This window comes from Oncorhynchus kisutch, linkage group LG5 (genome assembly GCF_002021735.2).
Source record: "Oncorhynchus kisutch isolate 150728-3 linkage group LG5, Okis_V2, whole genome shotgun sequence".
Classification (NCBI taxonomy): Eukaryota; Metazoa; Chordata; class Actinopteri; order Salmoniformes; family Salmonidae; genus Oncorhynchus; species Oncorhynchus kisutch.
The window spans coordinates 38,318,865-38,344,856 of record NC_034178.2 but is presented as its reverse complement, the minus strand read 5'-3'; the positions used below and the strand labels follow the sequence as shown (position 1 = coordinate 38,344,856).

Sequence of the window (25,992 nt, the reverse complement as noted above, 5' to 3'; positions counted from 1 at the left end):
TTTCCAATGGAACACTGTGTTTGCCTTTCAGCATTGTGTTGCAGAGGCAGTTGCAGTGCGTTCTGTGTTGCATGTGTTGGATTTATAGAACGTATGCATCAAACTGTATGTGTAGATGGCTTGACCGAAATGGTAGCAGAAGGTGAATGTTGAACTTTTGTTGCACACGTATCCAGATGACGTGATCGAGGCGACACTCACCTCCTGAAGTCCTCTGTAGCTGTTATGTGTCATAGGCCTACACTTGTGATGTCAGCAATACGTAGGCATCTCATTTCAGACTTTTCCAAAAAGCTTTTTTTTCCTGTTGAAAAGGAAGGGGTTACACACTGTAACCTACTTGTCAGGGCACTTATCTAACGGTGCATTTGCATTGGCAAACAATGGGGCCAGTGTGCACACCGCAGTGACATTGCACAATTAAGAACAAATCACTTGTTTCCTACAGGTCTCACAGAAGCCACAACAGAAAGCAAGACTTGTCTGATTTACACACTTATTTCCGTGCGTAAAAGGAGCCAAAACTGTTCAGCAAAGTACCTCGATCCAGCCAATTTTGTCATGACTTTAATTTAGGTCTTCACTTTTTCTCAGGAAGACCAATAAGCATGTTGACAGAATGTGATCAGGAAAGTCACTATTGTGCAACTGCATTAGTCTAGCTACAGTAGCCGATAATTTCAGTGATTCAGGAAACGTTTTCGTTGTCATTTAGTGCTAGTTGAATCACTAAGACGAGTATGGACCAGAGCGCAGTTTGTGTAAAATGTGGAGACAATGTTCGCTCCAACAGTTCAAAGACCATTCCATTTTTAGTGAGAATGCAAATGAAATTGGTATTGTTTTGATAGTTTTGTCAAACCATATATAGTGGGGAGAACAAGTATTTTATACACTCCCGATTTTGCAGGTTTTCCCACTTACAAAGCATGTAGAGGTCTGTAATTTTTATCATAGGTACACTTCAACTGTGAGAGACGGGGAAAAAAACAGAACATCACATTGTATGATTTTTAAGTAATTCATTTGCATTTTAGTGCATGATATAAGTATTTGATCACCTACCAACCAGTAAGAATTCCGTCTCTCACAGACCTGTTAATTTTTCATTAAGAATCCCTCCTGTTCTCCACTCATTACCTGTATTAACTGCACCTGTTTGAACTCGTTACCTGTTTAAAAGACACCTGTCCACACACTCAATCAAACAGACTCCAACCTCTCCACAATGTCCAAAACCAGAGAGCTGTGTAAGGACATCAGGGATAAAATAGTAGACCTGCACAAGGCTGGGATGGGCTACAGGACAATAGGCAAGCAGCTTGGTGAGAAGGCAACAACTGTTGGTGCAATTATTAGAAAATGGAAGAAGTTCAAGATGACGGTCAATCACCCTCGGTCTGGGGCTCAATGAAGATCTCACCTCGTGGGGCATCAATGATCATGAGGAAGGTGAGGGATCTGCCCAGAACTACACTGCAGGACCTGGTGAGTGACCTTAAGAGAGCTGGGACCACAGTCTCAAAGAAAACCATTAGTAACACACTACGCCGTCATGGATTAAAATCCTGCAGCGCACGCAAGGTCCCCCTGCTCAAGCCAGCGCATGTCCAGGCCCGTCTGAAGTTTGCCAATGACCATCTGGATGATCCAGAGAAGGAATGGGAGAAGGTCATGTGGTCTGATGAGACAAAAATAGAGGTTTTGGTCTAAACTCCACTCGCCATGTTTGGAGGAAGAAGAAGGATGAGTACAACCCCAAGAACACCATCCCAACCATGAAGCATTGAGGTGGAAACACCATTCTTTGGGGATGCTTTTCTGCAAAGGGAATAATAATAATATAAAAAAAAAAAAAATGTGTATTTATTGGTAATAATGACAATTACAACAATACTGAATTAACACTTATTTTTACTTAATATAATACATCAATCAAATCAATTTAGCCTCAAATAAATAATGAAACATGTTCAATTTGGTTTAAATAATGCAAAAACAAAGTGTTGGAGAAGAAAGTAAAAGTGCCATGTAAAATAGGCTAACGTTTAGGTTCCTTGCTCAGAACATATGAAAGCTGGTGGTTCCTCTTAACATGAGACTTCAATATTCCAAGGTAAAAGGTTTTAGGTTGCAGTTAATATAGTATTTCTAGGACTATTTCTCTCTATACCATTTGTATTTCATATACCTTTGACTATTGGATGTTCTTATAGCCACTTTAGTATTGCCAGTGTAACAGTATAGCTTCCGTCCCTCTACTCGCCCCTACCTGGGCTCGAACCAGGAACACATCAATAACAGCCACCCTCGAAGCATCGTTTACCCATCGCTCCACAAAATCCACGGCCCTTGCAGAGCAAGGGGAACAACTACTCCAAGTCTCCGAGCGAGTGACGTTTGAAACTCTATTAGCGCGCACCCCGCCAATTAGCTAGCCATTTCACATCGGTTACACCAGCCTAATCTCGGGAGTTGATAGGCTTGAAGTCATAAACAGCTCAAGGCTTGAAGCACCGCGAATAGCTGCTGGGAAAACGCACTAAAGTGCTGTTTGAATTAATGCTTACCAGCCTGCTGCTGCCTACCACCGCTCAGACTGCTCTATCAACTATCAAATCATAGACTTAATTATAATATAAAAACACACAGAAATACGAGCCTTATGGTCATTAATATGGTCGAATCCGGAAACTATCATTTCGAAAACAAAACGTTTATCATTTCAGTGAAATACGGAACTGTTCTGTATTTTATCTAACAGGTGGCATCACTATGTCTAAATATTGCTGTTACATTGTACAACCTTCAATTTTATGTCATAATTACGTAAAATCCTGGCAAATTAGTTCGCAACGATCCAGGCGGCCCAAACTGTTGCATATACCCTGACTCTGCGTGCAATGAACACGAGAAGTAACACAATTTCACCTGGTTAATATTGCCTGCTAACCTGGATTTCTTTAAGCTAAATATGCAGGTTTAAAAATATATACTTCTGTGTATTGATTTTTAAGAAAGGCATTGGTGCTTATGGTTAGGTACAGTTGTGTAATGATTGTTCTTTTTTCGCAAATGCGCACTGCATCGATTATATGTAATGCAGGACACGTTAGATAAACTAGTAATATCATCAACCATGTGTAGTTATAACTAGTGATTATGACTTTTTTTTATAAGAAGTTTAATGCTAGCTAGCAACTTACCTTGGCTTCTTACTGCATTCGCGTAACAGGCAATGAGAGGCAGGTGGTTCGAGCGTTGGACTAGTTAACTGTAAGGTTGCAAGATTGAATCCCTGAGCTGACAAGGTAAAAATCTGTCGTTCTGCCCCTGAACAAGGCAGTTAACCCACCGTTCCTAGGCAGTCATTGAAAATAAGAATGTGTTCTTAAACTAGTTAGGGATAGGCGGGACGCAAATGTCTCAACTGGCCAATTGCCAGGGAAAATGCAGAGCGCCAGATTCAAATAAAATACTATACAATTCAAACTTTCATTAAATCACACATGTAAGATACTCAATTAAAGCTACACTCGTTGTGAATCCAGCCAACATGCACCATCTGCACCAGCAGTAAACAAAGGAGTTGGCATATTTCAAACCTACAGGCGCTACACAAAAGGCTGAAATAAAATATAAAACATGCATTACCTTTGACAAGCTTCTTTTGTTGGCACTCCAATATGTCCCATTAACATCACAATTTGTCCTTTTGTTCGATTAATTCCATCCATATATATCCAAAATGTCCATTTATAAAGCGCGTTTGATCCAGAAAAAAACAGCTTACAAAAAACGCAACGTCACTACAAAATATTTCAAAACTACTTTTGTAATACAACTTTAGATATTTTTAAACGTTAATAATCGATCAAATTGTAGACGGGGCAATCTGTGTTAAATACAGGGAAGAAAACAAACCAGCGCCACTTTTCACGTCTTGTGCAACTCACAAAGGTGTTCCTAGTTGGCCTACTTCTACATTGCACAAAGGAATAACCTCAACCAAATTCCAAAGACTGGTGACATCCAGTGGAAGCGGTAGGAACTGAAAACAGGTCCCTAAGAAATATCCCTTGGCAATAACAAGTCAGGGAACAGAGAGAGGCGGGGGGAAAAAATCTGAACAGTTAGTCCTCTGGGTTTTGCCTGCTACATAAGTTCTGTTATACTCACAGACATGATTCAAACAGTTTTAGAAACTTCAGTGTTTTCTATCCAGATCTATGAATAATATGCATATCTTATATTCTTGGCATGAGTAGCAGGAAGTTGAAATTGGGCACGCTATTTATCCAAAAGGGAAAATTCTGCCCCCTAGCCCCAAGAGGTTTTAACTGACTTGCCTAGTTAAATTAAGGTGTTATGATTTTTTTTAATTAGGGCCGATTTTCAAGTTTTCATAACAATCGGAAATCAGTATTTTTGGACACCAATTTCTGATTGTTATGAAAACCTGAAATCGGCCCTAATTAATTGGACAGTGATGTCTCACTGTAAGGTGTTGGTACTGTGACACGACACCATCTACATGCCTGAAAGCCTCAGTCCACTGTTCGTTAGGCAGAGGTTTCCGGAACTGTTAGAAATGACCTGAACAGATGAAGTGAAATATCACTCTTCTTTGAAAATGAATGGAAATATTTGCTAATGTTAGTAGAGTGAGATGTTCTGCACTTTGTTTGTCCCTAATTGTTTGTGTGACCTGCAGGATTCAATGGGATGATATTAGTGCAATAAGCTGCAGTCTTTAGGAAAACAGTGGAGTGCTGATCGTGTCCTAAAAACATCCAATAGACTAGAATACGACTTTATTAGAATAGAATACAACTTTATGTCCATTGGTTACAACAGAAATGTGTCTTCTGCCTTTCCCAACAACCCGAGGTACACACACACACGTTGAGAAGCACAGGGTCAGCAGCAGTGCAGCGTCCCTGGATGTAGATCAGTTGTGGGGGGCTAAGTGTCTTGCTCAAGGGAACAACGGCAGGAGATACATGGGATCAGAGACCAGCAGGCTTCCAATTGCCAGTTCAGTTCCATTTTTCTGTTGCCTAGTACGGGGCTTGCGGCTGCTGGTCCTCTCTAACCTCTAGGCTACTGCCACTAATGTCTTCCTTTCCTCAGTCTCTCTACCTCATGACCATGGATAGGTGCACGCACTGGATAGGTTTTCCACCATGATGGCCTACCTGATCACAGCCTCGCCTATTGATTACAGTTCAGTGGTCTTAAAAGAAAAGAGATGAGCACAGGACAGCTGATTCTAGGGTGTGACCTTAGTTGGACTGCAGGCCGACTGGCTCCACACACACCTTCATTTCCAACCCCCGAGCTCCTCTCTGTGTTTTCCATTGGGTCCACAATCTCCTACATGCTCTGGAGTGTCCTCTTCTATTTGTCTCCTAGCACATTGTCATTCAGACCAAGCCTTGTGGAATGGGGATATTATGGCTTACCCTGTGGATGACTACAGCTCTACCATGACCCACATATCTCCCTGATGGAAAAGCCATTCTTACACACACACACACACACACACACACACACACACTATAGAGTCCAGACATGACACACTCACACATTGGAACGTGACTGAAGGATTCTCTCCTCTGATCTGCTTCTGAGTTCACACTATCTCATATCTCTGACTTGCCTTCACCAATTTGCCTGATAGCAGACTGAGAGGGGGAGGCTGATTAATGTAGTGGCAGCAGGTCAGAGGTTGCTGCCCTGTGTCCATGTGTGCAGTCAGCCTCTGTGCTGTGTGCCTCGCTCTCCCTCTCTCACACACACCTTCACCCACTCTCCCTCTCTCACACACACCTTCACCCGCTCTCCCTCTCTCACACACACCTTCACCCGCTCTCCCTCTCTCACACACACCTTCACCCGCTCTCCCTCTCTCACACACACCTTCACCCGCTCTCCCTCTCTCACACACACCTTCACCCGCTCTCCCTCTCTCACACACACCTTCACCCGCTCTCTCTCTCATCTCCGTACCGGAGAATGAAAAGGCACAGGGGAGCTTCACCACTTTTAAAGTCAGGCGTGCCACTGCCATGTCCTGAATGCAGAGTGGACTGGGGATTCAGCTCATTTAAGAGACCAGTGGACACCCATGATGGCCAGTGTGAACTTTTGCATAGGAATTTAATGCAACTCCTTATTTAATGCAACTCCTATGAAAACAATTTCCCCTACTCCAACTTTGTTTTCCACTCATTTAGATGTGAAGGGTTTGTTCCTAAGAAGGTACGGTTGCATTACAATCATTCAGTAGTAGACCGTAGCTCTGTTTGGTAGACCTATGAACTCTTTTTTTTATATGTCAATTAAGCAAAGGTTTTCATCTGAGCCAGTAGTCGATACTTCCACCTCAGTGGTAGGAGCTGACACTTAGTGAAGTGGGCCCAGACATTAACCCTGTGTTAAGTATGGGTCGGCTTGTTAATTCCCGTTCCACAGCAGCAAATGACTTCCTTAAGAGCACAGGTAGGCTTTTGTGTGGACTTGAATAGCCATCGCCTTGGAGACGTCGGTGACGTTTCAAGTGTCCTTAGCCATGTGTGTGTGTTGGAGGGCCTCGTCAGACGGGCTCTCTGGGTGATTTCTTAATTAGCCCCTTCATTAGCTCTGCGATTCTCCTTGTCAAGGTCTCGTCTCCCAATGTGCCCCTCTGTTTTCCATGATCATGAGGCTTTCACCAAAAAAGGAGGGAGTCATTTGTGAGTGGGGGTGTTGAATCTACCAAACAGCCAATCGGATCTGTTTAGCCAGCATTTAACTAACGCAACGACTGACAAAGGATAAACATTTTGTAATTGTTGACCGGTTAACTGTTGAATGTCGTTTTCTTGTCACATAAGGTAACATGCATTTCTGTGAATGATGGTGTCCTTTTTTTTGCCTGGATGAATTTGTCTATTTGAGTATTTGCAGGTACGGTACATTAAAGCCCAAGTGGTAGCCGCTCTCCCCCAGCCGCTGTCCCCCAGCCGCTCTCCCCCAGCCGCTCTCCCTCAGCCGCTCTCCCTTCTCTCTTGTTTATTTGAAGACAGATCAATCAGACTCTGCCACTGGCTGTATTTCTCCTGCCTGCTTTACCTCTTTGTTCTGTAGCGAGTCTGTCTGTTTCTGCAGCAGGTAACCTTTGGAGTGATGGCTCGGTCCTCTCCTTATCGCTGGGTAGTTTCCTTTACTGTGAAATGGGGCTAGTACCGAGGAGTACTCTCTGCGTGTGTAATCTCTGCACCTGTACAATCGGTTTTTCTCTGGAATGATTGTTCCCACACTCACCTTTTTTTTTTTTTTCAACCTTAACCATCTATGAGCCTAGCGTTCAATACTCTATCTCCCTCCATAACACAGCATAATTTGAAATGTTTCATTCAGCAACTGCCTGTGTCTACCTCCTACAGTTGAGGCTGGTTACCTTCATCCTGTTCTGTGTTTTTCCCTCCCCCATTGAACCACAGACATGCCCATATTTGGCCAGTGTCCAGCACAGGACGACTTCTACCTGGTGATGTGCAGCCACTGCAGTCAGGTGGTGAAGCCCCAGGCCTTCCAAGCACACTATGGTAAGTCTCTCTCTCTCTCTCACACACACACACACACACACACACACACACAGACCACCATCACTCATGCAAACATTGTCCCCAAGAGCTGATCCAGTATTGTGTTTTTATATTTTTTTGTTATATAGCTCTCCTGGCGGGAAAGGTTTGGGCAGGGAGAGAGCTATAGTTGGGAATTGCCAGGGACCTCACAATACGATATTATCACAATACTTAGGTGCCGATTAAGATATGCATTGAGATTCTCAGATTTTCTTTATGTATAGTGATTTATTGCGAAATACATGTCTGCTGCAGAGGGACAAGACAGTCATGAGAAAACGACATGTTGTCGTCAGTCCAATTGGCTACCTATTTAAAAAGATTATAGTATATAAGTATAAGATATGAAGGAAAAATAGTTTTGGTGCAGGTACAGCCAACTAGCGCACAGAAAATATTGCTATTTTGTCAAAACGATACGATAAATCGTCAGAAATATCCCAATATGTAACTATTGATTTCTTTCCCCCATCACTAAAGAGAACATTCTAGACTTGTGCTTTGGGGAAATCTGCTTGGCACTAATCTCTGTCAGAATGGCACAACTACTCTGTGTGTGCGCATGTTCAAACACTATCAACGTCAGGAGGATTAAAAGCACACCTCCCATTCTCCACCTCTAACATGAGAAAGGAGCACTCTGGCCTTTTATTTCCACCGCCTGAGACTTGTTTACAATTCTCCTGTTAATATTTGATGTGCTCCTCCGAGTCTGTTCCTCTGTGTGAGTGCAGCCTAATTGATTGTTTTAGCATGTTAAACTGTCCCTAAGATGTCTGTAGATGTCTAAAACCTACTAGTTTCCTTCTCCACGGTGTGTGTTCTTTACCTGGCTCTTTGGCCGGAATGCTGGAAAGAATTTAATTTATTATGGATTTCAGAATCAAGGGATCGTTTTGCTGCCTTTCTCGTTAAAACTAGCCTGTTGAACCCTCTATGCACGCACTTGCGGAACGCACACAGACACACAAACACACACACACCCCTGTGCTTCAGTGCAGTTAAGAGAACTGCTCTCTCCACAGACACCAGTGAGTGCCAGTGAGGTGGTGTAAAATGTAATCTCGCTCGCTCTCTCTCTCTGGTTAGTTCCTCTCCACGATGGGCTTTTAAGCATCAATTGGCATGTATAATTCATTTATTCCAGCTGTTCTTTAGGTCAAAGATTGGAGACCTCTTTTAAAATGATTTCAGTGTGTACTGTTTTTAGGCCTTCCTCCACTTACCGTTATCGTTGATACCTCTCGTAAAGAAGAGCAAGGAACTATCTGTTGTTCCTTGAGCCATTTCAATTAAGGATTTTTGTCAATGAAATAGCTTAGTCTAAACTGTCAGATAACCTTATGTTATGGGTAATTCTTGAATATTTGATAAAACGATAATGTTTTCTAACGTGTGTATTGGACAGGTCAGTGTTCCGACTCCTCACAACACTAACAGAGGGAGGCTGTTCTAATGTTTTTGGCTTTGAGGCTTTAGTATGGATCTTTCCATCCTTATAAACAAATTAGATTATAAAATGGCATGCAAGCAGTTTCCTTTTTAAACTAAATTGTAATATTAATTTTCTAGTGTAAACCTGGTGAGTCTGTATTATCTTCCTGTGGTTGTCAAAACCAAAGCCTCAATGGCACATCCTTCTGTTTCTACTCTGGGCTGGTTACTTAAGTCCATCCACGTCCCAATATGCATACATTACTACACTGCACTTTATGGTGGTGTGGACATTGGGATCTATACCATTTACAATTGTCGAGCCAAGGCCACAGGGCTTCAAAGGAATCCCTACTCTCCTTTTACTATGGGGTGTTTGTTTCTTTCTCAGTGGAAAGATTGAATGAAAAGCTAGGCCTATAATATTTCATCACTGGTTGTTACTGGTTATACAGGTATCAGGATTTGCCACAAGAGGGAGACACAATAGCACTCAAGTGTCATTGGGAACACTCGTTGGTCCCGTGTCAAGAGTCGAGACAGATCAATCATGGACTAATGGCACATGTGAATAAAGTAGCTATTACAGAAGTTCATACTTTCCACAAATTGAGGTTAGCCTAGTGTTGGTGTGGTCGCACCTGACTACTATAGCGTAGTAGTCCACGAACACAACTTCCACCTTAGGTGTTGTGCAATAACATTCAATCAGATAGGATGAATCTGGCTTGTATCATTGTCTTCAGTCAGATAGCGCGACTATTCCACCTGCACTGATCTGTCTCGTATCTCGTAAAGGGATAGATCGAAAGTTGTTTGGCTACAATGTGCTATCTAACGTGATAAAATATCACCTAGGTGACATCGTGCTGCTGAAAAACAGTCTGAATTAACCTAAGCTAAAACCATAAATATGTCAATGTTTTACATCTTTTTTATATCTAACTAAAGATATTTGTGCCTCACCGAGCAGTATTTCTGAAGTTTGGCAGTGGGTTGAAAGCTAGCAGAAATTTGACCAACATAGCTTGCTAGCTGAGCCAGTCACTGAAATGATGCCGCTAACCAACCATTGCCTATTTCATGGAGAGAAATGCGATACAAAAAAAAGAGGAACTATGTTTGAATGATGGATGGTTGGCAATCCCAACATTTTAGGATGAGTTCCACATCCAACAAGACATCGGTTGAGGGACTCGATTTGACGTAAGACGATGGTCTTGGATAGCTCACATCCACTGGTACCACAATCAATCACATTTATTTATAAAGCCCTTCTTACATCAGCTAATGTCACAAAGTGCTGTACAGAAACCCAGCCTAAAACCCCAAACGGTAAGCAATGCAGGTGTAGAAGCACAGTGGCTAGGAAAAACTCCCTAGAAAGGCCTGAACCTAGGAAGAAACCTAGAGAGGAACCAGGCTATGAGGGGTGGCCAGTCCTCTTTTGGCTGTGCCGGGTGGAGATTATAACAAGATGTTCAAATGTTCATAGATGACCAGCAGGGTCAAATAATAATAATCACAGTGGTTGTCGAGGGTGCAACAGGTCAGCACCTCAGGAGTAAATGTCAGTTGGCTTTTCATAGCCAATCATTCAGAGTATCTCTACCGCTCCTGCTGTCTCTAGAGAGTTGAAAACGGCATGTCTGGGACAGGTAGCACGTCCGGTGAACAGGTCAGAGGCCTGTTCATTCATTAGTCTTCCAGTATACAGCATGTGAACGCAGGACTCGGCAGTGCCTCTCTGAAGACTACTGGACTTGTCTGACCAGTGAAACATTAGTGGACTTGTCTTCTATAGAGTAATGGGCTCATCTCTGCAAGGCACCAAATATGAACCTTCATTTTCTGGCCTGTTTGTAGTCTGTGTGGTTTAAATGGCTTTCATTCCATGAAGCCACTGTGTTGCTTTGTTGTGCTGCTGCTGGTAGGAAAGGCTGAGAGAGTCTGCTAAAGGTCAGTGCACTGTGATTCTATATGCTGTGATTCTTCTCTCTGAGGGCAGGTCCACTGAGCTTAACAACATCTAGACTGTTTCACCTCATTCTCCTCTTGCTTGATGCCCATCCATATGTTGTATGGCAGGGGTAGGCAACTAGATTCTGCCGCAGGTCGATTTTTGTCAGAGGTGATGGTCAGTGGGCCGTAACATAATTATTACTAATTTGTCAATTTTTTTTAAAAATCGACCACAACTAAGCCCAAAAAGGGATTGTATTTGAAAATAACTATAATTTCGTACCTTGATTACATTGGCACACGATCACATGCATGCATACATACAGGTAACTGGCAAAATAAAGAAAAACACAAACATAGTGTCTTAATAGGGCGTTTTTAACAAAAAACGGTTTTGGCCGCCTGTTGCGGTCCCCTAGTGGATGTGGCGTTTTGACAGTGGCGCTGCATGCAGAGCTATACGCTCTGAGGAGAACAGGCCTGCACTGTTGACAGGACTATACAAAAACACCATCCACACACACCCTATGAGGATGCAATCCACCAACTGGTTGCTCTAAAGCAGATCTGATTTTCATTAAGTGACTTCTACGATAGTGTTGTCAGGTCATAAGAGGATATTTTAAGGCCTATTCCTTTTGATTGGGCCTTGTTTTATGTGTAGTCTACCCTGAGTGTACAGTGTGTAGGCCTATGCTGTGCAACGGGCCCACTATCCAAAATGTTTCCCGGCCAGCCTGTCTCCTCAGTAGCCAGGGATTCCACTGCCCTCTAGAGAGAAGATAGTGTGAGAATAGACCACAACGCTGCACCTCTTCACTGTTTTCCTGTTCTACTCGTCTGCCAGGACCTCTGTAGCTGGCTGGCTCTTTCAGCTTTTGGCAGGCATTGTGGGAACGTCACGCTGGGGAAGCCTGCTCGCGCTTGCGTGTGGGTTATTCAGCGAATTCTGAGCTAGATTGAGCAGCAGTGAAAAGTTGAGGGGCTGGAGAGGCCGGGTGCTAGCCTGTTACCAGGAAGGCAGTGTGTCATGGGCGGGAGGGTAGAAGAGGGTTGAAACAGCTCGACTCCGGGAGGGGCTTTGTCACAGCAGATAGGCTGCGCTGGTTTAGTGTGTGTGTGTGAGGAGGGAGAGGAAAGCCCTGGGGTTGTTGCTCTTTTAGCTGCTGTAGTGTAAAATTGTGGGTGTGGGGCTGGGAGTGGCAGCTGTGCATTCTGCCACGCTCTGTTGCTACTCACCCACTGAGACAGCCTTGGCATGCAGCCCAGACCTGCATGGAGTTAGCATAAGGTTAGTTAGAGTTTCGTATATATGTCTGTCTACATCTATCTCTCTCTCTTGTGCTTTCTCTCCATTCTCTTATTTCTCTAATCTCTCACAGTTTCCTCTTATTCACTGATTGTATGTATATTCCTCTCTCACACTCTCACACACACACTCTCACACACACACACACACACATGCTTTTCTTCATGACTAGAAGATGAAACTGGTTTTGTTGTGCTGGTTGGGAGGAGGTAGCGTCGTCAGTGTTTCTGTAGTTATCTGGCTGTAAAATAGTCAGATTAACCCTCTCAGGACTGACCAAAATTCAACACCAGATGCGAGTTTTCAGTTAGTCTTCAGCTCACTTTCATTGCAGTGCTCTGCTCTTATCTAAAGAGCTGTCTCTCACATGTGTTCTTTCTTCCTCTCTTACTGTAGAACTTTCGTTTTCTCTCCTTCTGTTTTACTTTCATGTTCTCTTTGTGTGTGTGTGTGTGTGTGTGTGTGTGTGTGTGTGTGTGTGTGTGTGTGTGTGTGTGTGTGTGTGTGTGTGTGTGTGTGTGTGTGTGTGTGTGAGCTGCGTAACATTAAAATACTGCAAATCAGAGCCCTTTGTCCTGTTCAGCAGCTGCTGGTTTTTTGTCTTAGTTTAATTATTTTCTGGTGTCAGTATTGTCTTTTAGCAGTTATTGTAATCTCAACTGTTCCCTTCTGGCTGACAGGAAATCAAGCCCTTGGCCCGTGTTTCTAGTTCAGGATGAATTGGCCTGGATCAGCAAGGCTTTCTAGTCTTTGCTTTTGAAGCTGCCTGCTTTTGACTTTGTTTAGGAAATGTTTACCCATGATTCCCTGCACATTTATCGCAAAACTATTACTGTCAAAAGGCCCGTTGTTTCTGGAAAAAAGAACACTACTACCAATTTGAGTTGTGTCGATGTCTCAGATTGCTTGTACGGTGCCTTCCGAAAGTATTCATACCCTTTGACTTCAAAATGGATTAAATATGTGTTTGTCTCACCCATCTACACACAATACCCCATAATGACAAAGTGAAAACATGTTTTTAGAAATGTTGGCAAATTGATTGAAAATGAAATACAGAAATATCTCTTAAGTATTCACACCACTGAGTCAATACATGTTGGATTCATGTATTGGCAGAGAATTACAGCTGTGAGTGTTTCTGGGTAAGTCTCTGAGCTTTGCACACCTAGATTGAACAATATTTGTATTATTTTAAAATTCTTCAAGCTCTGTCAAGTTGGTTGTTGACCATTGCTAGACACCCATTTTCAAGTCATGCCATAGATAAATCCCGAAGCGGTTTCCTTCCTGTCTGGCAACTGAGTTAGGAAGGACGCCTGTATTTTTGTAGTGACTGGGTGTATTCATCACCATCCCCAAGTGTAATAAATAACTTTACCATGCTCAAAAGGGTATTCAATGTTGCATTTGACATTTTTATCCATCTCGTAATAGGTGCCCTTCTTTGTGAGGCATTGGAAAACCTCCCTGGTCTTTGTGGTTGAGTCTGTTTGAAATCCACTGCTTAACTGAGGGTCCTTACTAGAGGTCGACCGATTATGATTTTTCAACGCCGATACGAATTTATTGGAGGACCCAAAAAAAAGCTGATACCGATTAATCGGCCAATTTTTTTAAAATTATTTTTTATTTGTAATAATGATAATTACAACAATACTGAATGAACATACTGAATTAACTTAATATAATACATCAATAAAATCTATTTAGCCTCAAATAAATAATGAAACATGTTCAATTTGGTTTAAATAATGCAAAAACAAAGTGTTGGAGAAGAAAGTAAAAGTGCAATATGTGCCATGTAAGAAAGCTCATGTTTAAGTTCCTTGCTCAGAACATGAGAACATATGAAAGTTGGTGGTTCCTTTTAACATGAGACTTAAATATTCCAAGGTAAGAGGTTTTAGGTTGTAGTTAATATAGTATTTATTGGACTATTTCTCTCTATACCATTTCTATTTCATTAACCTTTGACTATTGGATGTTCTTATAGGCACTTTAGTATTGCCAGTGTAACCGTATAGCTTCCGTCCCCCTCCTCGCCCCTACCTGGGCTCGAACCAGGAACACATCGACAACAGCCACCCTCAAAGCATCGTTACCCATCGCTCCACAAAATCCTCTGCAAGGGGAACAACTACTCCAAGTCTCAGAGCGAGTGACGTTTGAAACTCTATTAGCACCCCGCTAACTAGCTAGCCATTTCACATCGGTTATACCAGCCTAATCTCGGGAGTTGATAGGCTTGAAGTCATAAACAGCTGCTGGCAAACGCACGAAAGTGCTGTTCGAATGAATGCTTACGAGCCTGCTGATGCCTACCATTGCTCAGTCAGACTGCTCTATCAAATCATAGACTTAGTTATAACATAATAACACGCAGAAATATGAACCTTTGGTCATTAATATGGTCGAATCTGGAAACTATCTCGAAAACAAAACGTTTATTCTTTCAGTGAAATACGGAACCGTTCCGTATTTTATCTAACGGGTGGCATCCATAAGTCTAAATATTCCTGTTACATTGCACAACCTTCAATGTTATGTCATAATTACGTAACATTCTGGCAAATTAGGCAGCCCAAACTGTTGCATATACACTGACTCTGCGTGCAATGAACACGAGAAGTGACACAATTTCACCTGGTTAATATTGCCTGCTAACCTGGATTTATTTTAGCTAAATATGCAGGTTTAAAAATATATACTTCTGTGTATTGATTTTACGAAACGCATTGATGTTTCTGGTTAGGTACACATTGGAGCAACGATACGCACCGCATCGATTATATGCAACGCAGGACACGCTAGATAAACTAGTAATATCATCAATCTGCAATGAGAGGCAGGTGGTTAGAGCGTTGGACTAGTTAACTGTAAGGTTGCAAGATTGAATCCCTGAGCTGACAAGGTAAAAATCTGTCGTTCTACCCCTGAACAAGGCAGTTAACCCACCGTTCCTAGGTCGTCATTGAAAATAAGTTTTTGTTCTTAACTGACTTGGCTAGTTAAATAAAGATGAAATAAAGGTGTAAAAATTAAAACTTGAAATCGGCCGACCTCTAGGCCTTACAATTATCTGTATGTGTGGGGTACAGAGTTACACTATGCAACTTACGTGACTTGTTACTCCTGAACTTATTTAGGCTTGCCATAACAAAGGTGTTGAATACTTACTGACTTGAGACATTTCAGCTTTGTAAACATTTCTAAACTCATAATTTTACGTTGACATTATGGGGTATTATGGGTGTGTGTGTTTGTGTGTGTGTGTGTGTAGGCCAGTGAAAAATCTAAATCTCAATTTAATCCATTTTAAATTCAGGCTGTAACAACAATGTGGAAAAGGTCAAGGGGTGTGACTACTTTCTGAAGGCACTGTAGGTCATGTGTCTGTGTGGACTGTACATTAGGTTACCCTACCCTGCTTTTCCCCTGACCCCTATCTAGAGAGAAGACACAACTCGTCCAGTAAGCCCACCTCCACCTTAGCCCCCTCCTCAGCCTTCTCCCTGACCGCTCTGTCTCGGAGCAGGAGCAGTGGGCCGGTTGGTGGGGGTGTCAGTGGGGGCGCCATGGGCCGCTCTTCCAGTGGGACGAGCACCTCGTCCAACTCCAAAATCCTCAAAACAGCCAAAGAGAAGCTACCAGGCATCCAGCAGAGACCTCACTTCCCTCCCTTCAGGGTGCTCAACGACAAGGTGTAAGTAATGTCTAGCCTAGCCATGCTGGTGAACCATGCTGAACTTCAGTAAAACGTATTGTCATGTTGAACTTCAGCCTAGGGCTGGGCGATATGGCCCCCCAAAAAATCACTAGATTTTTTTCAAATGTGTGGGCAATTCACGATACAGTAGTGTTTTCTCGAAATAAGCTTTGTTGCACAATTAAAGGTCACTGCATTTCAAACAGTCAGCAATAATCTAATGAAAGGGGCAGAGTTGGACAGTTTTTGTGCCCAAAGTCGACCTTTTAAAATGTTTATTTAATCCTGACCTTAACCTTTAAAGGTAAACTCAGCGATATGACGTAGATGCGGAGAGTAAACAGCAGAGCGTGAACCCGGTCACATGTGCAGATACTGTGTGTGACTTTGAGAGCCAAGTCTTGGATCTCACTCATCTCAATGTCTGCAGTGCTGCTCGTGGCAACGTCATTTCACTGAGTCTACCTTTAACCTTAACCACACTGCTAACCTTTAAATTAAGACCAAAAAGCACATTTTTGTTTTCAGTTTTTCACAATATAGTCAATTTTGACTTTTTCTATAGTAACTAGTGGAAACTCAGTTGTGAGTGGCAGGGCAGGGGCTTGGTGTGTTTATGAGTGAGAAGGTGCACTCAAGACAGAAAGAGACGAGACCAAAAAGACAACATGAGAACAAGCGGACATAAACGGTCATAAGAACAAAAAACCTTGATTCTTGCGATAAAGCCATTTTGGAATTTAATTGAATTCGATATGTCGGCCAGCCCTAGTTCAGTCCCCTGCCTCTTTAAAGCCCTGCTTCACGTTTGATTTGATCCTCTGAGTTATATCTTATCTCTTCATCTTAGGTCCTCTCCCTGCTCCTCTGAAGTCTAGCTCTGTCTGAAGTCTCCCTGTGCTACCCTCCTTCTAAATAAGCCCCATAAAGAGTTCGTTTTAAAAAGAGATCCTTTATCGAACTCCATTTACAACCACTCAAAACATGTTGGCTTTCTGCCTGGGGATTTGAACACATTTCAAACTCTGTTCTGTTCAAATTAAACTATTTTTCTGAAGTATTTAATGCTGCTATAGATAAATTAACTCCCTCGCTTTCTCCTCCTCTGTCCATCTCTCTCTTCCAGCCTGACCCCTGCAGTCAAAGTGGAGAAGATGCGTCTGAAGGTGGATTCGTCAGCCAAGCTGGTGCAGGTTCCCTCGGCCCATTTATCGTCCTCTTCCTCCAGCAGCACTGTGAGCTCCTCGTCACCCCTGAAGCCAGGCCTTAACTGTCCCTCCATACCAAAGGCTCCCCTGCTTGCCCCCGGCCAGATCCCCAACGGCAAGGGCCACCTCTCCCTCTCTGCCCTGGAAAAGAAGCAGGACAACAGCACCAGTAGCAGACAACACCTCTACAAGAGACTGTCAGGTGAGAGGAGGTGATAGGGGTTTATGTCTGGAGAACGTTTTGTTTTAAAGGTCCATTGCAGCTGTTTTTTATCTCTATCAAATTATTTCTGTGTAACAATCAAGTACCTTACTGTGGTTGTCTTCAATTAAAGAGCAATTTCTCAAGCAAAAATGTAGCTAGGACTGTCTGGGAGTGGTCTGAGTGGGGAGGGGAAAACTGAAAACTAGCTGTTATTGGCAGAAATGCCACTAACTGAATATACTATGTTTCTCTCTTCCTTTCTACCTCTCCTGTTTTCTCTCTCTTCCTTTCTACCTCTCCTGTTTTCTCTCTCTTCCTTTCTACCTCTCCTGTTTTCTCTCTCTCTTCCATCAGAACGTGAGTTTAATCCAGATATCCACTGTGGGGTCCTGGATATGACAGCTCGGAAGCCATGCACACGATCCCTAACATGCAAGGTACCAAACCCTCTCTTCTGCTCCCTCTCTTTCTCTGTTTTGTGTGGTTAGGAAATATTCCCTGTCACATTTCCTAGGTATTTAGGCAGCCTTCAGATTCTCAAGAGTGCAGCGCACCCTGACCTAACATACCTCTTGGCCTTCTCCTTCCCTCAGACACATTCCCTAAGCCAGCGGAGGGCAGTGCTGGGCCGGAGGAAACGATTCGACACACTGTTGGCAGAGCACAAAAGCAAAGCCCGGGAACGGGAACTGCAGCACCCCCACCCCCTGCAGACCACCCCTCTCAGGGAACCCCATCCCTCCCCCTCACGGCTCGCCCCCCACCACGACGCCCACCAGGTCGCTCATGGCAACGGAGCCACCGACGCCACCAAGCCTTTGGCGTTTGGCAAGCCCAAACCTCACAATCTTGGTCTTCCACGGTGAGTCACTTCATGTGCTCTTCCTGGGTTCTCGCCATCTATCCACTACTTTTTGCAGTGTGGTACAGCAAGTACCTGCATCCCTGATGTGTGTTCCTAAATCACTGTTTCCTCTGCTCTTAGGCTGAACAGCATTATCTCTGATGGAGGTGGGGGTACCCCGGGAGACCCCCACCACGCTACGTCCGCTCCTGACGGGGGCTCCCGCCTGTCCAGTGACGAGGGGGAGAACGATGAGCGGGAGGAGGGCACAGACAAACTGGACTGTCACTATTCAGGTTACCACCCACGGCCGGCAGCTGTAAGTCCACCACAAATTTTATTTTATATTACAGGGATATGCTCACAACACAGCAACAATGAAATGACTACATAGCCAGATGTATGTGAAATCAGTCCTCCCATTGAGTGGCAGCTTGCACCGTGCATGGGAAGCAGCAGTGTGTGTGTGATTGGTTTGTTAGTGCGTATTTGTGTTAACTATTTCCCTCCCTGCTGCTCAGTTTTGTACCTTTGGAAGTCAACTGTTTGGGAGAAGCTGCTACTCATTTGACCGGCGCTGGGATCGAATGCGATGTGCTCTTACCGCCATGATGGACAAGCACGTCAACACTCAGATGTGGAAGTAAGTCTGTGTACATTCATTAGACCAGAATTTTTTCCATAATACCTACCTAATTCACAAACCTATTGCAAAATCACAGAGGCAGAGATAGGGCTGTTGCGGTGACCGTATTACCGTCACCCTTGCGGTCAGGAGTCACAAAGGCAGTCAAATTCCACATGACCGTTTAGTCACGGTAATTAGGCTCCTCCAAGCTCTGATGCTGCTGATGGTCATTAGTAGCCTACCAAACTTGCTAACTGCCTGGTACTCGGCACTCTATTGTCCCTCTAATCACTTTGACATCAATGCAAATGTTTTTAAAAATCGAATCAAACATGAGAGCCCATGAGCTCATGTTACGAGACATTTCTATAGGCTATGTGATTGCGTAAGAAAACAGAGTGATGGCCTCTATTAAAAAGAGGAGGATCCCCACAGCTTTCTATAGGCTAGGCATGCTATATTTCTCAACTTTCCTAATATTAAGTACATTGCTTCTCTTTACTAAAGGAGTATAGCCTACCTGGCTGAAATGAAAAATGAACCACAGGAAATGCATCCTCCATTCGCTATTTAAGTACAGAGATTACATGTATTTTTCCCCCACTGCCCCTGTTTCGAGACAGGTGCATGATAATGGTCCATTCTAAATCTAATCAAATTTCACACATATATTATTTAGTATATGTAAAGACCAGATTAAATCAAGAATAGTCTGATGGGTGACAATATTAGCCTATCTCTTGTGAATTGTATACAGTGGGGGGAAAAGTATTTAGTCAGCCACCAATTGTGCAAGTTCTCCCACTTAAAAAGATATAGGTACACTTAACTATGACAGACAAAATGAGAAAAATAATCCAGAAAATCACATTGTAGGATTTTTAATGAATTTATTTGCAATTTATGGTGGAAAATAAGTATTTGGTCAATAACAAAAGTTTATCTCAATACAAAGTACAGCTCATGCCTTTACAAGCTACTTTTTTCAAAACAGCCTTACAATGTATTAAAAATCCAAACATATAGCCCAATGTTTTTCCACAACTACAGTTAACTATAAATTAGGCTTATAGGAATACCTATTTCTTTGTTAACCACTCAACATAGAATAGTGTATGCACTCCCTCAAAAGGTTTTTCGAAAATATTTATATTTTGTTCAATTTATTCTTCATAAAATAATGCCATGGAATTCTAATCTCATCTTGTCTGCTAAATAAACTAGTGTACCACAGCCATTTGGCATAGCCACATCAGGATCTAATATAAGGACAACTCGGAGTAGGCTATTCTTTTCTTCTGACAACATTTTCTTCATATCATGCTTCTTTAGACCTGTTTTAAAATGAAAATAGACCTGTTTTAAAATGAAATAGACCTGTTTTAAAATGAAAATAGACCTGTTTTAAAATGAAAATAGACCTGTTTTAAAATTAAAATAGACCTGTTTTAAAATGAAAATAGACCTGTTTTAAAATAAATAATGGATTTATTGTGAAGGTGCAGGCTATATTACATTAATTTATTATACTTTTTAAATTGTCTTGCAGGCTATGTGTGGAAGCCAGGAGATGCTAAATGTCTATGTTAATTAACGGTCAATTAACGTGAGACTGACCAGTTATCTGCTTGACAATCACCGGCGGGTGAAATTTCGTGACCGCCACAGCTCTAGACAGGGAGCCAAAGTGTTGCAGGGTGGTGAAGGGAGATCTAGGTGCTGTATGGGACACAATAAGCTAGCGGTTCCAGTGTCTCTCCAGGACTGTGCTGTGCTGACCCCTCTGTGTGTAAATGTTACTGATGGGGATGATCACAGTGGTCTGTTTGTGTTATAGAAAAATCCCTTTCGCCTTGGAGAACTCCTCCTCTTCTTCTTCCTCTGCGCCGGCCCACAGGACAACCACAAACTCCTTGTCCTCATCACACGGTAGCGCCCCTGCTTCGGGCTTCCTCAGCCTCTCCTCTGCGCCCCTTCCACCCCCCTACACTCAGTCCTACGACAGCAAGTCTGTGCTCTCGTACGGGACCACCTTAAACGCCCGTGCCTCCCCCCAGGGCGCGGCCGACCACCCTGCCTACAGTGCAGCACAGGCCAGACAAGTGTCTTCGTCGCCCCAGATGCCTTCAGCCCACTCCTCGGTCCCCTCCCTGTCCTCAGGACGACAGCTCAAGTCCAGATCCAGTGGCAAGTCCTTCAGACCCCGGGAGTCCTCCTCCACAGCTGCCATAACCAACTCCACCAGCGGGGGCAGCAGTGGAGGAAGCAGCAGCAGCAGCAGCCTCAGCTCGGGGAAGAAGAGGAAGAACAGCTCCCTCCCTACATCGTCTCACGCTACCACCTACTCCTCAGAGTCCTCTTCCTCCTCCAACACCACCTCTTCCTCCTTCAAGAAGAACTGCACAGTTCACAGTGGCAGCTCAGGGAGCACGTACCACCATGCCTCGCTAGTCTCCTCCTCCTCCTCGTCTCACAGTGGCGTCCACAGTGTGGGACTCAACTGTGGCCCCAACGCCCGGACCAACTCCCTCAGTCTGAAGGCAGAGCCGTCGGGGCCAGCGGGATTGTCGGGGCCCGGGGTCAGAGGCCCCCCCTCGGGCAGCCCGGCCGAGTCCATCAAGAGGATGAGTGTAGTGATGAACAGCAGTGACTCCACCCTCTCCCTGGGGCCCTTTGTCCACCAGGCCCCAGAGCACCACATCAGCTTCAGCCATGCCCACAACGACGGCCGCCTAGAGGGGAAGAAACGCAAGGGCTCCCCCGCTGTCGGCTCCATCAACAGTGGAGGAGGTGGTGGTTTAGGGGGCGGTGGCGGGGGGCCGGGCAGGCCCAAAGTGGCAAAGTCTCCAGCCATCAACAACATCCACAGCAAACATGGACGCACAATCCCAGGAGCCACGGGGCTCACCAACAACTCCCTCATCCATCAGGTGGGTTGGACACCTCACACACAGGCTGCTAATGCCTATCATCAACCAGTCAATCTCTTTATCTGTTGGGAAATTCACTGTGCAGTCAGGACTTGTATATCTTCAACATATGTACATGTGACCACATATAGACTTTAGACAAAACATTAAACAAAAAAATCACCAATGAATGAATGTTGTAATTTATTATCTAACTTCCCTGCCTTTCTCTCTCTGTCTCTATCTCTCTCTCAGCCAAAGGCCCGCCCCTGACAGCGATGGCTGGGTTCTCTGTATGGAACCGAGGGGCGGATGAAGAGGAGGCAATCTGTGCACTGCTCTGGACTGCACAAGGCCTTCTAATACGTTACTCTCAGCTTCCCAAGATCCTCAGGGTGGAGGTGATCTGGACAGCCTAGTGACGTCACTGTTATCGTCTATAGTGTAACTATTCCTCCCAAAGCCATGTAGGAGCACCGTGTGGAGGTGGCAGGCGTTAACACCCGGAGTGGGTCACACTTGGCCCCCTGTCAGTCAGGGTACCGAGGTAGATCTTCCTATGGGGAAGACAGGAGAGAAAAGTAGGGAGTAGGAGCCTGTCTGCCCTTTGACCTATTGTTGAAATTCCAGAGGTACGGAGGAAGGGAAAAGTGCTGGCACAACAGCCATGGCACTGCCCACCAACCATCATGACGCAGAGCCACTGGGATTGACTGGAGAGCTCTCAAGCCGCAATCTGTTGTGTGTGTGTGTGTGTGTGTGTGTGTGTGTGTGTGTGTGTGTGTGTGTGTGTGACTAGATTCTACTGGAAATTCAAATGTACACCTCCACGCCTGAACTCAGAAGCCTTGGAAGGAGAGGGCAGGATAAGGAAAAACTGTCAGTTGCAACACTTCGAACACAATCACATTGTTGTTTTTTTAATGCTTCCACTACATTTTGTCGGTTGGTTTTAATCAGTGTGACGTGTACATAACGTCAGGTTATGTATAGTAGCCAGAGATGAACCACATGAGGAGCAGATTCAGTCAATTCTATATGAGTTCCATACATGACCCAAACAATTATGCAAGTGTTACTTTTTTTTATGTTTCTTATGTTTTTCACTGAATTTAACTACAAAAATCTGTGTGGAGAAGAAAGTAAATTGTGCATGCATATGTGAAAAAAGGATGCCTGATACGACAATTTGATTGAACGGTTGTGAAAGAGGGACTACTTGTCTTGAGGACAAGTGTTAATTCCTACAATATTTTTATCTTACAAATGAACGGCTACAGTAGACCTAGCCCTAACTGTGAACAGCACTAAACAAACACAGACCCACTACTTGCTTTAGGACATTTTAAGTCGGGCTTATTTTCCCCAAAAGCTAGCCAAAGGCAGCCATCCGTTTCTCCCACACTAGTCTGTAACCACTACGCCAGCTTTGGCTATTGGCTATTAGGATTTCCATTCCGGTACCTTCAGTTATGTCACAATACAGTTGTCCATCACACTTGTCCTTCGTCAAAGCACGGAATCTTAAACTGGCAATACTTCCCCCTCTGTCTCTCTGAGATGAGATGATGCTCCATTGCCCCATCTGTCTCTGAGTTGATGCTCCTTGGGATCGTGTTTTCATGGAGATGGCTTCAGAGTAGGTTACTACTTTTTGTAACTCCTGTAAATTTCGTAAACTCCACTGATGTCAGGCAGCGAGCTTCGCTGAGGAGCCGACTATTTTCTATCTTACTTTCGCTTTTTCTTGTATGAATTGAACAAATATCGAAGTATCCCTATTTCAGAATACATATTTTATTAACGAATTGTACATATTGAAATATGTATTTTTGCACAGGCATTTTCTTATACAATTTTTTGGGGTACAATTGAGATCATTATTATTTATTAAATGAAAGAACAAGTTTAAGAACTTAACTTATTTGAAGTGGTTCACTGCCAAGTCTATAATGCAATAGGCCTATAACTAGAGGTTGAAGCATCTCATGAATCATGTACTGGGATCCTTTAAAACAGGGGTGTCAAACTCAATATTGCCCCAAGGGCCGCACCCAACGAGGTGAATGTAGGTGTATTATCATTTCTACACAGTTTCGGTTAGGTTTTAGTCCTTAAAACAGTGTTCCCCAAATTCGGCCCGGGGGTGGTTTTATTTGGCCACTCAAGCTTTTTACATTTTATTTTCATTGTTGGACATAAAAGATAGTAAAACCACCAGGAAATCAGCTCCAAGTGATTTTAATTTTGGAAATCTGCTCCGAAGTATTCCCATACTGATCCTATACACCTGATCCTATACACCTGATCCTATACAAATATAAGCATGGTTTGAAAGTATTATGTTTTAGGCAAACATGATATGATATGTTTGGACTTCTTGCGGTCAATTAGCAATATATAAATTATTTTTATGTAATTATGTTCCGGTCCCCTGACCATCCGCTCAAGAAAAAATCGGCCCATGGCTGAATCACGTCAATGATCCTTTGTTTTAAAGTATATTGAGTTTTTGTTTTACTCAAATCACCCACAGGGTGGATTGGACCCCCCTCAATGTTTGACACCCCTGCCTTAAAAGGTAGTGTTGCCACGAGCATGTGTTTGTGTGACAGACAATACTTTGTTTTTAACTCTCCAAGGTCTCACCTGTGCTTTTGACTATTTTCAAGTTGCCTCTGAATCAACAAAGAAATGATCATTTTATTTGACCCAAATAGCCTGTGATTCTGAAATGTCCCGCAGGCTGAAAGCTGTGCCCGTTGTCTAAGCGATTTCCATAGATTCAATAATTTACCTTTTTAGACGAAGACCTTGTAACATTTCATAATTTGAAACACTTTCCCTTAAAGCTGAAGGGACTTAAGCAATCATTAAAGCAAGGAAGATGAACCCTTCAAACAGTGAAACTGCTTGCATCATTGTTGCCAAACATAATTTGAAGCACAGCGTTTTAAGGAAATTCTTAGTTTGCAGCTTTCAGAAATGCTGAAATAAGAAAGTGCCTGCATTTGTTTCACACTGACTGTTTAAGGACAGAACTTTTTTTCATTTTTAGTTTTACCTTACTTGAATGTTCAAAGTGTTTTAGGAGCTTGCTTTTAAAATATGCCTATGAACCCTAAATGTGGTAAAAACCTGATTTAGCTTGTCAGCTAGCTGGTATGAAGTACTTCGGGCTCTATTCAATCCGTATCGCAGAAGTTCAGTTATATCGTGATTGAAATTTAAAAGCAATGTTCCCGCATTAGCGGTAAACTCTGCATGTTTGCCTGGCTACCCAAACTCCTTGCTCCAGGTAACTGCTATGCCACACCCACATATGTTTGTTTCTTCTCCGCAATGATCTGGATCTGAGTACCTCCCTGACGATTTCTAGAACGTAAACAAAAAACTAAACGTGCACCCCTTTGTTCTGAGGATGGGAAACGCTGTTCTAACCGTTCTGGTCCAGAGCCAGAACACGTGGGTAATGCAATGTTTGGAAATTCGACATTGGCTTTGATACTCTAATTGGGTAGAGATGATCCAATCGCTGAGGACTTTTTGTACAACACCAAATGACCTCAATGATGGTAGTCTCGTACTGAAGTATGTAGCGAATGAAATAATTCCGTTTGAGCAGTCAGTCAATGCATGTCGGCTCAATCGGAGATGACCTTTCTATTGCCTAACATTGAATAGAGCCCGTAGTGTTAACTTTTTTAATCAACGTTTTCCAGTTGAGACGTCTGAGATCTTGGTGCAGACCAGGGGGTATTGAAGCTCCCTGGTCGGTTATGAATTGTTTAACAGGTTCAGTAGTGTTTTTGTTTACCCTCAACCCCACTCACAACGCTGACCTTGTTTCCATATGATGGAAACTTTGCAAAGCTGTTTTTCATCAAGTACCACAGCCTTGGAATGTGAATGTGAGACAGAACACAGCTTGCGGGAGGAACATATTTTCAGTAGATAACTCCTATGTAAGAGCGTGTATAGTGTTTTGTTTTAGAACATCAGAATCATTTGATCAGCTGGACTTGTGTATTGGCTGCTATGTAATTCATGAACAAACATGGTAGGTTAGATTTACTTAATATTTAAGATTGTATAGTCTTTGTTTTGTAACATGTTTCTGTAAATAAATAATTTATACAGCTATTTATAC

General features: G+C 43.3%; 1 protein-coding gene across 2 annotated transcripts in view; it reads left to right on the top strand.

Annotated features, from left to right (window-relative positions):
- Positions 1–25,987, top strand: part of LOC109891013 (ataxin-7) — a 51,204-nt gene extending 25,217 nt beyond the window's left edge. For both annotated transcript variants that reach the window (XM_020483248.2, XM_020483247.2), the window contains exons 5-13: positions 7,488–7,592; positions 15,793–16,045; positions 17,175–17,458; positions 17,816–17,898; positions 18,055–18,323; positions 18,447–18,624; positions 18,827–18,948; positions 20,771–21,863; positions 22,098–25,987. In XM_020483248.2, the coding sequence (XP_020338837.1) occupies positions 7,488–7,592; positions 15,793–16,045; positions 17,175–17,458; positions 17,816–17,898; positions 18,055–18,323; positions 18,447–18,624; positions 18,827–18,948; positions 20,771–21,863; positions 22,098–22,115 (2,405 nt within the window). In that variant the 3' untranslated portion in view covers positions 22,116–25,987. The remainder of the gene's footprint in view (positions 1–7,487; positions 7,593–15,792; positions 16,046–17,174; positions 17,459–17,815; positions 17,899–18,054; positions 18,324–18,446; positions 18,625–18,826; positions 18,949–20,770; positions 21,864–22,097) is intronic.
- The last annotated feature ends 5 nt before the right edge of the window (positions 25,988–25,992 follow it).